The following is a 14,501-nucleotide window of genomic DNA, read 5'->3' on the forward strand; positions in this document are numbered from 1 at the left end:
CGATGCCAGTCGCTATAGCTAACTAATTTTTTTTTCTTCAGCGCGACATTACGTTGTCACGCCCAACCCATATTTTTCGAGTGAAAGAAACAGAGCATTAGTAACACAAACATAAATCCATCTGGAATGCAGATTTAAGGTGTGGTCGGGTGCGGATGATCCGGTCTCAGGCCGGTCTACAAAGACGAAAAAATCCTAATTGGAGGTTTTTATTATTATTTATTTTTATTAGATGTTTTACTGGGCCAGTTTATTTTTTGTGCATTCAAGTGAATTGCCATCTTCGTTTGGGTCGCAGCACATTCGACACACGAGGTCCTTAAATTATTTTTAACGTGAAGTGTGTCTGGCCCGCAAATGTAGCCTACAAATGTATTTACACGGCGGAAGTTGTGTCGAGTAGTTTTTCAAAAAAGAAGACTATAGTAACCCCTTTAGGTCAAACTTTAGATTTAAAAAAAAAGACACTTTGAGGCTCAGGTACTTCATGCTCGGGCTGTCCTAGAATTCCTTATTACCGTGTAAAATGCCCTAGCGGTAACGCTATTGTCTCCGAAACTGGATTTACAACGAGTGACATTATCGGTTCACGCCGTTTATTTACAGGGCACTATTAAATAAGCGTGTAATGCTTTTCAGTCTAATGTTTTAGATCAGTTAGCTTAGCCTACTCGCTCTCAGGGTCATGCTACATTACTTCAGATCCGTTTTATGAATACATTACTGGATTAAGCAGCTTCATTACGATGCTCATAACCTCAAATAACGTGGAGGATTCTAGAATTATTTTCAACTAGGTCTTGCCGGATACACGCTCTTGTTTCTCGTAATATATTCCGTTTTTCTTCCCGTTATTGTCCACTTCTTGTTACCATTATCTTTGTTAAGGTTCCTTCATCTGGATCCATTTTGATGAATGAAATGTTTGTGTTATCCATCCATGAAAATGAGAATTCACGCAGATTAGTTCAATTTATAAGTAGTCTTTATTGACATGATTTACTCTCACAGCACCGGCAGTGCACCAGTATCAGTGGTATACAAAATACGTGGGCTTATATAGGCACCAAATATTAGTTCCTATACTCAATATGGGTCAAATTAAGAGTCCCATAGGTAGGCCTATGTGTCACGTCAATTCACGATATCAAAAGTGCACATAACATAATGAGAGCTTAAATCAAACAAATAAGAATACAATCTGTAACATAAAATAATACAAATACAAAAAAAATAAAGTAATCCAAAATAGTTTGATGAATGAGAACACATAACACCCCCACTTGTTCTCATCATCTCAAGCCATTTACAGTGAGATATTTACACATTTAGTTTCCAAACAGGAAACTTTTGAACTTGACAATTCTTATTTTAGATACAGGCTTTGTCAATATGTCTGCAACCATATCTTCTGTTGGACAGTACTCAACATGTATTCGTCCCTCACTGAGTGCATCACGGATGAAGTGGTATTTTACATCAATGTGCTTGGACCTTGATCTATTCACTGGATTCTTACTCAGTGCGATGGCCCCCTGATTGTCACCATAGATCTTGGTACAAATATAGCCACAATGGTCCATACCATTTAGTAACTGAGTTAGGTACATGCTTTCCTGAGTAGTGTTTGCTAGAGCAATATATTCAGCCTCGCAGGTAGACAGTGCCACTGTTGGCTGTTTCTTAGACTTCCAGGAAATTGCAGGGCCTTGTTTTGTCAGGCTGAAACAGTACCCTGTAATGCTACGTCTATCCTCTACAGAAGATGCCCAATCAGAGTCACTGAATGCTATTAGTCTCAAAGCCTCATTTGTTTTCTTGAAACTTATCTCATAATCGACTGTACCCTTTAGGTATCTCATGACATGTTTAGCTGCCACTAAGTCTTGTGTTTTAGGCTCTGCTAGACATTGTGACAGTTTACTGACTATCCAGCTAATGTCTGGTCTGGTACACGTCGTTGCATATATTAGGCTACCAACACGATAATCTTTGGGGTTTTCAATCTCATTGTTGTTTTCTTCCTCATTTCTGTTAGACTCCACTTTAAGTTCGCTTGGGGTAGCTCTTGGTTTACAGTTAGACATTCCAAAGCATATTAATGATGTCCTTTTTCTGATTCATTTTAATTTCTCCCTCCTCCTGCTCAAACTAAATGCCCAGGAAGTATGAGATTCTTCCTAGGTCCTTCATGCTAAACTGGGACTTCATTGTTTCTTTAAATCTGGTGAGGTAATCCTTACTGCTGGCTGCAATGATCAAGTCATCTACCCAGATAATCACTATGATCGTTTCATTTTCAATCTGTTTTCTGTACACACAGTGATCAGACTGATTTTTCTCAAAGCCATTTTGTTCCATGTGGTCATTCAGAAGTTTTTACCAATTCCCCCCAGACTGCTTTAGACCATACAGGGATTTCTTCAACTTGCATACTAATTTAGCCCCTGTCTCTGATGTCTTTTCAAAACCCTCTGGTTGCTCTAAGTATATGTCTTCCTCTATCGGAGCATGTAAATATGCTGTTTTCATGTCCATCTGATGAACAAGGAAGTGGTTCTGAGCAGCTATTTGCATTAATGCTCGTATTGAGGTGAGATTTGCTGTGGGGGAAAAAGTTTTGTGGTAGTCTATGCCTTCAGTCTGGTTGTATCCCTTAGTAACATACCTAGCCTTGAAGATCTTTCCTGTGTCTGCATAGAGCATATACCCATCTTCCCCCCACTGTCTTTCTGTCCTCTGGTACAGGTGTCAGTTCAAATGTGTCATTTTCTTTAAGTGAGTCCATCTCTTCCTTCATAGCACGTTCCCATCTGGGAGCCTCAGGTGACATAAGGGCCTCTCTATAGGTTTGGGGAACTCCACATACTGCCCTGTAACAATAATCAATACTCACGTTGGTCACATCATCTTTAGAGCATGTTGCATAGTCTTCTAAATACCTTGGGGCTTTCCTTTCCCTTTTTGAGTAGTAATGATTCTGACTAACTGTTGCAGATGGTCCTGCATTGTTTTTCTCATCTTCTATGGCTACTTTTTCCACAGTTTCATCAGGTTCTGACACCTCTGTTCTCAGCACTCTCCTTGTTTGCATCTGGGATCTGGTCCTCTGTGCTTCCTTCACGTTGTAAAACACCCTCACTGTTCTCACTATCCGTTTTGCTGTCACTGTAGTCCTGGATTTCTAACTCATTTTCATCAGTTTGTGTCTGCTGTTCAGCACTGTTCTTCCTAATGAATTTCACCAGTCTGTGTTTTAAAATGTTTCTTGTCTGTGGGTTGTACACCAGATAAGCCGGGCTATTCTTACTGTAGCCTACAAATATCCCTTTCTAACACTTAGGATCCAATTTCTTATGGTTGTGTTTGTACAGTGGGGCAAAAAAGTATTTAGTCAGCCACCAATTGTGCAAGTTCTCCCACTTAGAAAGATGAGAGGCCTGTAATTTTCATCATAGGTATACCTCAACTATGAGAGACAAAATGAGAAAAAAAAAATCCAGAAAATCACATTGTCTGATTTTTAAAGAATTTTTTTGCAAATTATGGTGGAAAATAAGTATTTGGTCAATAACAAAAGTTCATCTCAATACTTTGTTATATACCCTTTGTTGGCAATGACAGAGGTCAAACATTTTCTGTAAGTCTTCACAAGGTTTTCACACACTGTTGCTGGTATTTTGGCCCATTCCTCCATGCAGATCTCCTCTAGAGCAGTGATGTTTTGGGGCTGTCGCTGGGCAACACGGACTTTCAACTCCCTCCAAAGATTTTCTATGGGGTTGAGATCTGGAGACTGGCTAGGCCACTCCAGGACCTTGAAATGCTTCTTACAAAGCCACTCCTTCATTGCCCGGGCGGTGTGTTTGGGATCATTGTCATGCTGAAAGACCCAGCCATGTTTCATCTTCAATACCCTTGCTGATGGAAGGAGGTTTTCACTCAAAATCTCACGATACATGGCCCCATTCATTCTTTCCTTTACACGGATCAGTCGTCCTGGTCCCTTTGCAGAAAAACAGCCCCAAAGCATGATGTTTCCACCCCCATGCTTCACAGTAGGTATGGTGTTCTTTGGATGCAACTCAGCATTCTTTCTCCTCCAAACACGACAAGTTGAGGTTTTACCAAAAAGTTCTATTTTGGTTTCATCTGACCATATGACATTCTCCCAATCTTCTTCTGGATCATCCAAATGCTCTCTAGCAAACTTCAGACGGGCCTGGACATGTACTGGCTTAAGCAGAGGGACACGTCTGGCACTGCAGGATTTGAGTCCCTGGGGGCGTAGTGTGTTACTGATGGTAGCCTTTGTTACTTTGGTCCCAGCTCTCTGCAGGTCATTCACTAGGTCCCCCCGTGTGGTTCTGGGATTTTTGCTCACCGTTCTTGTGATCATTTTGACCCCACGGGTGAGATCTTGCGTGGAGCCCCAGATCGAGGGAGATTATCAGTGGTCTTGTATGTCTTCCATTTTCTAATAATTGCTCCCACAGTTGATTTCTTCACACCAAGCTGCTTACCTATTGCAGATTCAGGCTTCCCAGCCTGGTGCAGGTCTACCATTTTGTTTCTGGTGTCCTTTGACAGCTCTTTGGTCTTGGCCATAGTGGAGTTTGGAGTGTGACTGTTTGAGGTTGTGGACAGGTGTCTTTTATACTGATAACGAGTTCAAACAGGTGCCATTAATACAGGTAACGAGTGGAGGACAGAGGAGCCTCTTCAAGAAGAAGTTACAGGTCTGTGAGAGCCAGAAATCTTGCTTGTTTGTAGGTGACCAAATACTTATTTTACCGAGGAATTTACCAATTAATGTATTAAAAATCCTACAATGTGATTTCCTGGATTCTTTCCCCCCATTCTGTCTCTCATAGTTGAAGTGTACCTATGATGAAAATTACAGGCCTCTCTCATCTTTTTAAGTGGGAGAACTTGCACAATTGGTGGCTGACTAAATACTTTTTTGCCCCACTGTATGGCAGTCTGATCCAAAAATCCACATTTTAGAAAGGTTTGGCTTTCTTCCTGTCACCATGAAGTAGGGTGTACTCTTAATTCTGTCATTATAGCATCTGTTTCGATTGTGAGCTGCAGACTGGACGGCATACGGCCACAGAACTTTTGGCAATCCCTTCTCTATTAACATTACATTACATTACATTATTGGCATTTGGCAGACGCTCTTATCCAGAGCGACGTACAGTTGATTAGACTAAGCAGGAGACAATCCTCCCCTGGAGCAATGCAGGGTTAAGGGCCTTGCTCAAGGGCCCAGTGGCTGTGCGGATCTTATTGTGGCTACACCGGGATTAGAACCACCGACCTTGGGTGTCCCAGTCATTCACCTTAACCACTACACTACAGGCCGCCCCCATTAACAGGCACCTTCCCATTTCAAAGATGGTTCGCCATTGTCTCTCAGCCGTACCATTTTGATGAGGAGAGTAAGGGGATGATGTTTCATATCTTATGCCCTTTTCTCATAAAAGTGATTGAAATGCATTGCCTGTGTATTCTGTGCCGTTATCTGATCTTATGCATTTGACTCTACCGTATGGTGCACTGTCTGCAAGGAACTTTTCTGTAGCTAGAGTTGTATCACTCTTGTTTTTAAGGAAGTAAACAGATATTGCCCCTGAAAAATCATCTGTAAATGAGATTGCATATTTATGTCGCTCTTTAGATGTTGGATCAATGGGACCTGCTAAGTCAGTGTGTACTAACTCTAGAGCCTCACCAGCCTTTGGGTCAGCTTTCCTATTTCTGCTGTTGATGAACTTCCCGTCAGTACAAACATTGCAGTACAATACATCATCAACATTACAGTGTCCCATGATCTCATGCCACGTTTTAACATCACAAGCTAGGCTCACTTTGTCTCGGGACATCATGTCATTAACTGACGCATCAACACATTGTTTATGGTTATTTACCGTTTTCAAGTAGTACAGTCCCTCATGCTCTTCTATGCGAAACACAGTCCCATCCTTGTTTATCAGTTCATTCTGTCCTTGTCTGAAGATGACCTTGACTCCGTCGGTTGTGACCGCTCTCACTGAGATGAGGCTCGGTGGGTATGATGGAATGAACAAGGCCTTCTTCAATGTGACCCTGACGCATCTCCCCTCCACGTCCAGCAGTAGCGCCTCTGCATCGCCTCTCTTCAAGCTCTCATCAAATTTTGTGAAGCAGTTTCTCTCTGTTATGATGTGGGAAGTTGCTCCACAGTCTACCATTAGTCCATTTCTTTTAATGTTGTCTGTGAGAAACGTTTGACTGACCTTGAACACAAAAGTTTTATTCATTTTCATGTTCCCCTTGTCTTTCTGCTGTTTGTTTTGCCTCATGCTTGTACTTGTTCTTTCTCCTGCATGTCTCCTCACTGTGTGTTGAACTCCTATGGTAACTGCACCACTTAGGTATTCCTTTTTGGCGGCAGTCACGCGCAATATGACCGCGGTTTCCACATCCATAGCAGGTGACGGATGATATGTCCACTCTCATCACATTGTCCGATTTATTTTTACCGTCAAATTTTTCTGTCTCTTCGTAGCTTCGTAGTCTGCATTTGAACTGGACAAACGTTAATTCTTCGCTGCTCTGTGTCGTATGAATTGCAAAAGGTTTGTATGATTCTGGAAGGCCCTTCAGAATCATGGCTATAATCAGTCCATCACTAATCACTTCTTTTGCATTTCTTAAAGATGTCACTGTCTTCTCAGCTCGAATAATGTAGTCTGTTATGGTCTTGTCACATTCTTTCTTTAGTGAAGTTAGTTCGGTATACAGGGCGATAATTCTGGGCTTACCCTGACTGGCATAGTGATTTTGAAGTATTTGGAGAGCTTTCCTCCCGTCATCCGTTGCCTCTCGCATCACCAGTGAAAGGCTTTTGTCGTCGAGAAACTGGATAAATTTGACGTAGCAGTCCTCATTCTTTTCTTGGTTGACATCCTCAGTGGACAGGATCGTTTCTTTCAAACCCATTATTCTAAGATGCCCGAGGAATTTTACTTCCCAAAGTTCGTAGTTATTTTCGTCGCCATCGAAGACTAACCTTTGCCATCTCCCTCCAGAAACGTTTGCGCGTCTGGGCCCATAACCTGTTAAGGTTCCTTCATCTGGATCCATTTTGATTAATTAAATGTTTCTGTTATCCATCCATGAAAATGAGAATTCACGCAGATTAGTTCAATTTATAAGTAGTCTTTATTGACATGATTTACTCTCACAGCACCGGCAGTGTATCAGTGTCAGTGGTATACAAAATACGTGGGCTTATATAGGCACCAAATATTAGTTCCTGTACTCAATAGGGGTCAAATTAAGAGTCCCATAGGTAGTCACGTCAATTCACGATATCAAAAGTGCACATAACATAATGAGAGCTTAAATCAAACAAATAAGAATACAATCTGTAACATAAAATAATACAAATACAAAAAAAAAATAAAGTAATCCATAATAGTTTGATGAATGAGAACACATAAGTCAACAATCTTGTCATTGTGTGATTGTGATTCTTCTTTCTCTGTATTTTGTTATTTGATTTGTGCGTTGTTATGTATCCCATGGCTCTGCTGGTAAAGAGCATTACTCACTTGGTCTTCCTTGGTTTAATGGAAATTTCAAAGTGTCTTATTTCCTGAACAATGAATGGGTTACATTATATCAGTACATTCTATGACAATTTATGATCTACAGCATGTCGTAGGCCATTGAGAAAGATGTAGGGCTACTTCAAAGATTGGCTTATACTGTAATTACCTCTGCCCAACATGTTAAAATGCATATTGGGAAGTATGATGTTTTCTGATATGGTGTCTGTTAGGCTTAAAATCTAGGCTATACGTTTTAGGGGAAATGCAAGGCTATAATCCTGTCACAGCATGAATCAAACACGTGTGCAATTATTTTGTAATATCTCCAATTTTTGTAATCCCGTAATAGTGGCAATGGCTTTGGTCATCGTTGGAGTTCAGTCTCAGTTGTCTCTGTACCGCTGTCTTGTGCTTTGTCAGCTTTGCTAGCCACGCTCTTCTTTTCAGCAATTTCAGAAGCCATTTTCACAAAAGTTTTGGCCCAGAAGTGCTGATGGTGTTTTGTGTCAATTTAGGCTGAATCAGATGTGAAATTCTGCAATATTTTGCAATGAAATTGCGGGAGCTCACACCGAACACTGCTACTTGTGAGTGTAAATGTTCCTGTAAATTCAGGTCCTGTTTTAACCGATCAAAACATGCAAATGCATTACAGTAACTCAAATTTTGGTACATAGGTTGTTTCAGGCCAGACCCAACTTTAGCATTGTATATTTTTTAATGAATGATCTATTTGACTTAATTTTGTTTGTGATTGTTTGTGTTTTATTGTGAATTAAGCTTCTCTTTGGAATAATCAAAACATGCCAAGGCATAGCAGTAACTCCATCTTGGTTGAATATGCAACACTTTTTGGTAATTTTCTGGCCAGGCCCCAACTTGGCATTGTATGATTTTCTAAAATAAATTATCTATTTGACTTCCTTGTGGCTGTTCTTAACCAAAATATCTACTCGTCTACCAAGTGGTGCTGTTGTAGTAAGCCACAAAATACTGAGTTTTCTGAGCACTATTATCAAAATTGTTCATAATCTGAAAGTAGACAGGAAATTGTGCCAGACTATTTGTTCAGGGGTTTCCCTGCTTTAATGGGACAGATATAACACTCATTTTGGGTCCTACCCCCCTCGTTTAAAGAAAATATCTGTAATAAATCCAATGTGGCTAATGTTTTGGATGTTCTTTATCGCTGAATATTTTCTCCCTAAGCTAAGTTAGCTAGCTCTAGTCAAAAAAGCAAAAAAGGTGTATCGTCATGCATTCCCAATAGAACAGATAATGATGACTAAAGAATATTACGCTTGAAGCACTGATGATTATAAAATTGAGCTTGACCAATAATGCCGTTGCAATCACACCCAGAGCAATTTTCTTTTCAACATTTTCTTTGCAGGAATAATTTCTGATATTTATTTTGTGAATGCAAGAAAATAATTAAAACAACAGATCAGCAAATAATTCTTGGATTTCTGTTTCCTGCACCTTTCATTCCCCCTGCTACATGTAGCCAGCCACATTTAAATGTCACTCTGTCACAAAAATGCCTTTGTCTCATCAGATTACGGTTGGTAAGAACGGCCTCTTCCTTGATGACCCGGACCCTGTGCCTTGGGTCCAGAATCTTACAGGGAAAGGCCCCTGACATGGCAGAAGGTAAATCCGTGACTTAGAAAGATCAGAAGGATAATAGCTGCTGCTCTACTCCTTGGTGACACTTTACTACGCACAGCAATGTTTCCCTACGAAAATATATTTTGGGGAGGGCTTGTCGACACCTGGTCCAGAGAGACTGCATCAAGCACATTTTCCTGAACTCCATTTTTCCATTTTCCAAAATGGAAAACTACCCTGAATAAAAATTTTTAAAAAAAATGACATGCTGCTTCACTGCAGGTCGCATTTGTACTGCAGGTCTTGATGCCCAGTTTCAGATTTTTTGCCAATATCCAGTTTTTTTTGACCACCTGTTTACATCTACTTTTAAAAGTGACCTATATCTGATACCTGTGTTTACACTTGCATGCTTATATGAGGGTTTGGTTACCGAAACAAAAGTAAATAAGCAGCCGAAAATTTTTCAGTATTTGCTATGGATGCAAACAAATTCAAAATAATAATTCAAACTCTTGTGGAAACATGTTGTGCAAGCGGTTATCGCCAAGGCTCTCCGACTCTTCCCCTAAAGGCTTAAAAGGCTGGTAACCTCCGCAGGTGTCCTCTGGCCTGAGCCTTTTTTTCAGTGGAGAGTAGTTATGCCACTTGCCATTTATTTCCATGTATTATTGTGGCTTGAAACTGATTATTCGATTCCATGTGCTTTTTTTCCTGTTTACACATTCATAATACATATCCAATTTGTGCCACGTGAGCAAAAAATCGGAATTGGGTCACTTTTTCCAGGCAGTGTAAATGCGGCCTTAAGATATTGGATGTGGAAAAATACATATTTTTGAAGTTTTTCTGCAGGCCATCAATTCATACTACACTCAGCTTTTAGCAATAGGCTAACTGAAATATTAAGTTAAATATTACTGAATATTGTTTGGAACCAAAGCTTCTTTCTATGACATCAAAAGCTGGACATTGTAAGAATTCACAACAACAAACAATTTACTAAGATATTACAAGTATATAGTATGTAACAACAGCCACCAGTAAGATCATTGAAACACACCATAAGTTTGTATCGCAGTAGCCCTTCATGCACAGACATTACATCCAGTTTGGACCATGGAGAAAACAGACTTGAAGACCTCCCATGAGATACAAACCACCTGTTGAATACTTTAAATGTGTAGATGGTATTCGATTTTCATAATTGACATGCCGCCACCATTTTGTTGACATAGAAGCAAAAATCTATAACTGTATATGGTGGATAAAAAATCAGATGACTGTAGCATTCAGGGGGTATTTCGTGAAGCGGGATCACGGAGTTACTGTAACTGCGCTGAATGAAACTCTGAAATCAGGAACATGGAAGTAAAAAGTTGCTGCGGGTTTTATTCAGTGCAGCAATCTTGCTTTGTGAGTTTAGATCGCTACCTCCAGCAGATACTGTAGTCTAGAGCTAGCTAAAATGGTATTCTGTGCAATACATGCATGTAGCAACAACTGCAATAAGCCAAGATAAGAATTTATCAAGTTCTTGCACATCAAAGTGCGTTCAGACCACTTTAGATCACATGTAATCTTACCAGAAAAATCAGATCACAAACTAGCAAGATTTAGCGACACTAACATTATCAGAATCCAGAAAATCCACCACGAACAACTTCACAAGCAAATGAAGCAGATGGCTATCAGCCAAACTTTTGAGAGCTACACAATCAGTACTTAGCTAGCTATCTCGCTAATAAACTTGTCTAAATGTGAATAACCAGAATAACTAACCACCAGAAAGAGCCAAATTTAGTAATTGTACTACCTTACGGCTTTAACTAAAATAATCTACATATCCATGAAATCGTGATAGCATCCTCCATCTGTACAACTAATGATAACTTATGCATTTTCTTTTGCATTTACTTCTAACATTAGCTCTGTACCATAACATAGACTCACTGTGTTCAGAACAGAACATGAAGAAGTGGCCTTGGATAATTGGATAAACACTTGGATAATTCTAGAGAAAATGAAGAACTACACAACTTCCCTGTGTTCGGAAGACCATGGTAGCTCACGATGTTCCAGACGCATGATCACGATGTTCCAAACACCACCTGAAGCACAACTACTGCAATTTTTCAGACAAATCTTAAATTAAATCTTCATTCATTCATTCATTCATTCATTATCCTAACCCACTTATCCTGAACAGGGTCGCAGGGGGGCTGAAGCCTATCCCTGCATACATTGGGCAAAAGGCAGGAATACACCCTGGACAGGTCGCCAGTCCATCACAGGGCACACACACCATTCACTCACACACTCATACCTACGGGCAATTTAGACTCTCCAATCAGCCTAACCTGCATGTCTTTGGACTGTGGGAGGAATCCGGAGTACCCGGAGGAAACCCACGCAAACACGGGGAGAACATGAAAACTCCACACAGAGAGGCCCCGGCCAACGGGGATTCGAACCCAGGACCTCCTTGCTGTGAGGCGGCACACCATCCGTGCCGCCTCTCTATTAAATCTTTATCTGGTAAATCTCAACATTATTGAAAAACTGATACCTTCTATTTAAACGATGTATGTACGTGCATGAACAATTTTACAAGCAATGAGCCATATAAGCCTGCCCGGCTCGTAGTCTCTCGCTAGCAACAGCTTCCCCACCACAGTGTCATAGGAGAGCACCATTACCATGTCACTGTGTGCTGAAAGTTTTTAGGAAAATGTGTTAGACTTTACACACACACAATAACCACAACTGATCTGCTTGTAATTTTGTTATTTATTCGTCCTGAAATTGGAACATTGTGAGCTAACTTGGCGCTCGGAACAGGGTGAGTCTATTGTTAGCTTGTTTGAAACATATGGCTGTGTGTTTACAACATGTAATGCAAAGAGATGGGGTTTGGAGTTATTTTTGTATGGTCTCCACACACACATTAATCTAATGGGTAACTGAAGCCATTCCGATTTTCTGTGCATCTTCTCTTTGCTTGCCATATTTACGAGTTAACTGTCGACTGTAGTTAATGTCAGTAAACTGCTCCAGACTAGTAACACGTTTTTATACAGTCAGGTCCATAAATATTGGGACATCAACACAATTCTCCTCTTTTTGGCTCTATACACCACCACAATGGATTTGAAATGAAACGAACAAGATATGTTTTTTTAGATATTGTGGTGGTGTATAGAGCCAAAAAGATAAGAATTGTGTCGATGTCCCAATATTTATGGACCTGACTGTATGTCAACAAAATGGTGGTGGTTGACTACTTCCGGGTTTTGATAAGAATTAAGAAAAAAGGCTGCATATACTAAACAACACGGATAATAATCTACAGTCCACTCCAAAAGTATTGGAACAGCAAGGTCAATTGCTTTGTTTTTGCTATACTATTTCAGCTTTTATTTCTTGGTATTTATATCTTGATTTTTTTTTAAACAACTGAGAACATATCACCTTTTTTATCAGACCACCCAATTTTTAGGTGAGCAAAACTATTAGAACATGTGACTGACAAGTGTTTCTTGTTGCCCAGATGTGACCTGTTCGATTGATTTGTTAAACAATAAATAGTGCTACTTTTTTAGCCTTGGGATTTGCCTGTGAAGACTGCATTTGTGTTTGAAAAGATAAACCAACATGAAGACCAGAGAGCTGTCTTTGGGAGAAAAGCAAGCCATTTTGAAGCTTAGAAAAGAGGGGACATTGATGAGAGCCATTGCACAAGCATTGTTTGGAAGGTCCTGAAAAAGACGGAAACCGCTAACATACTGAGCAACAGACATTGAACAGGTCGATCTCAGAAAACAACAGCAGTTGATGAGAGACACATTGTCTGTCAAGAGAACCCCCAAAACATCAGTCAGTGACATCACAAACAATCTCCACAGGGAAGGGGGGGAAGGTGTCTCAATCAAGTTCAAAGAAGACTGTTCAAAGGAGAGCAGCAATATAGAAGCTATACCACAAGACGCAAACCACTCATCAGTAGTAAGAATTGGAAGGCGAGGAGTTTTATGGACTGATTCGACCAAGATTAACCTCTACCAATGTGATGGAATGGCCAAGTTGTGGAGAAAAAAGAGATCTGCTCATGATCCAAAACATATAAGCTCATCTGTGAAGCACGGTGGAGGAAGTGTCATGGCTTGTGCTTGCATGACCTTCCTGTGGATGTCAGAACAGCAGAGTCTCTGACCACCATGATTCGCCTTGTATATTTATATATAGTTATATATAGATATTGTATTGTTGTACTCTGGGTATTCTGGCTGCCAACCGTGGTATGCTATTTTGTAAGTTGATGTATTCTTCAAGGGTTCCAACTGTATCTGTATGGTCACGCTAGGACCGTACTGTCCTCTAGGGTCCTTCCTCTTCACACTTGTTCCTGTGTTTGATCTGCATTTCGTTGTACGTCAGTCTGGATAAGAGTGTCTGCTAAATTCCTTGTAATGTAATGTAATGCAAGCAAGGGATATGCTACCAAATATTAAAGGTACAATTTTAAAAGTAGATTTTTGTGTTAAAACATTGTTACAAGACCATTGTAAATCCCTTCCTATCGATGATCCCCACTGACATGTTGACTCACCCTCTGCCTGTGTTTATAGTCCTTAAATTCAGGTTTCAAAATATACAGTTAAGGCTCTGTACCAAAACATTGTATAACTACAATAATGCAAGCTCATTGGTTAAACATTGGTCCTAATTGCCACAGTCAATCGCGTTTCAATGTCAGTGTGTTTACAGAGAAGGGGGATGTATGAACAGTGTTGTGGTGTTGTTGCTGCTATTCCTCTCTTGACCGTTAGAAGCCTGAAATTATCTTTTGTACCTTTAAGTGTTATTTACTTTCATTTACTTAAATACTCTCTGTTCCAATACTTATAAGCTCACCAAAAAATCTATCTGATATCAAAGGTGCGATGTTCTAAGTAGTTTAACACATCTAAGTGTAAATACCAGGAAATAAAAGCTGAAATGTCTCGTGTTAATGTTTTTTTTTTTTTTTTATCTCAACCCCAAATGTATTTAGTGTATTGCAAAAACAAAGGAATTGGCCTTGTTGTTCCAATACATTTTACAGTAACCCCTCATAATTACTGTAAATAAAATCAAACAAAGTTAAATACAAATTTGCATAATTTAGTGAATCTCTGCCTGAAGGAACTATAGTGTTATTCTATCACTTCCTATTACACCGCAGTATTTCCATTTGTCACCCATCAGCATGGGGAAAAAGCCAAACTGTCATTTCAAAACCGACTGATG

General features: G+C 39.9%; 1 protein-coding gene across 5 annotated transcripts in view; it reads left to right on the plus strand.

Moving 5' to 3' along the window:
- Window positions 1-14,501, plus strand: part of LOC133125869 (acyl-coenzyme A thioesterase 9, mitochondrial-like) — a 61,903-nt gene that overhangs the window by 366 nt on the left and 47,036 nt on the right. For 2 of the 5 annotated variants that reach the window (XM_061237557.1, XM_061237559.1), the window contains exons 1-2: window positions 94-205; window positions 9,160-9,254. In XM_061237557.1, the coding sequence (XP_061093541.1) occupies window positions 156-205; window positions 9,160-9,254 (145 nt within the window). In that variant the 5' untranslated portion in view covers window positions 94-155. Of the gene's footprint in view, window positions 1-88; window positions 206-9,159; window positions 9,255-14,501 lie in introns of those variants that run through there. The other 3 variants (XM_061237560.1, XM_061237561.1, XR_009708475.1) reach the window with 2 other exon arrangements.

This window comes from Conger conger, chromosome 4 (genome assembly GCF_963514075.1).
Source record: "Conger conger chromosome 4, fConCon1.1, whole genome shotgun sequence".
Classification (NCBI taxonomy): domain Eukaryota; kingdom Metazoa; phylum Chordata; class Actinopteri; order Anguilliformes; family Congridae; genus Conger; species Conger conger.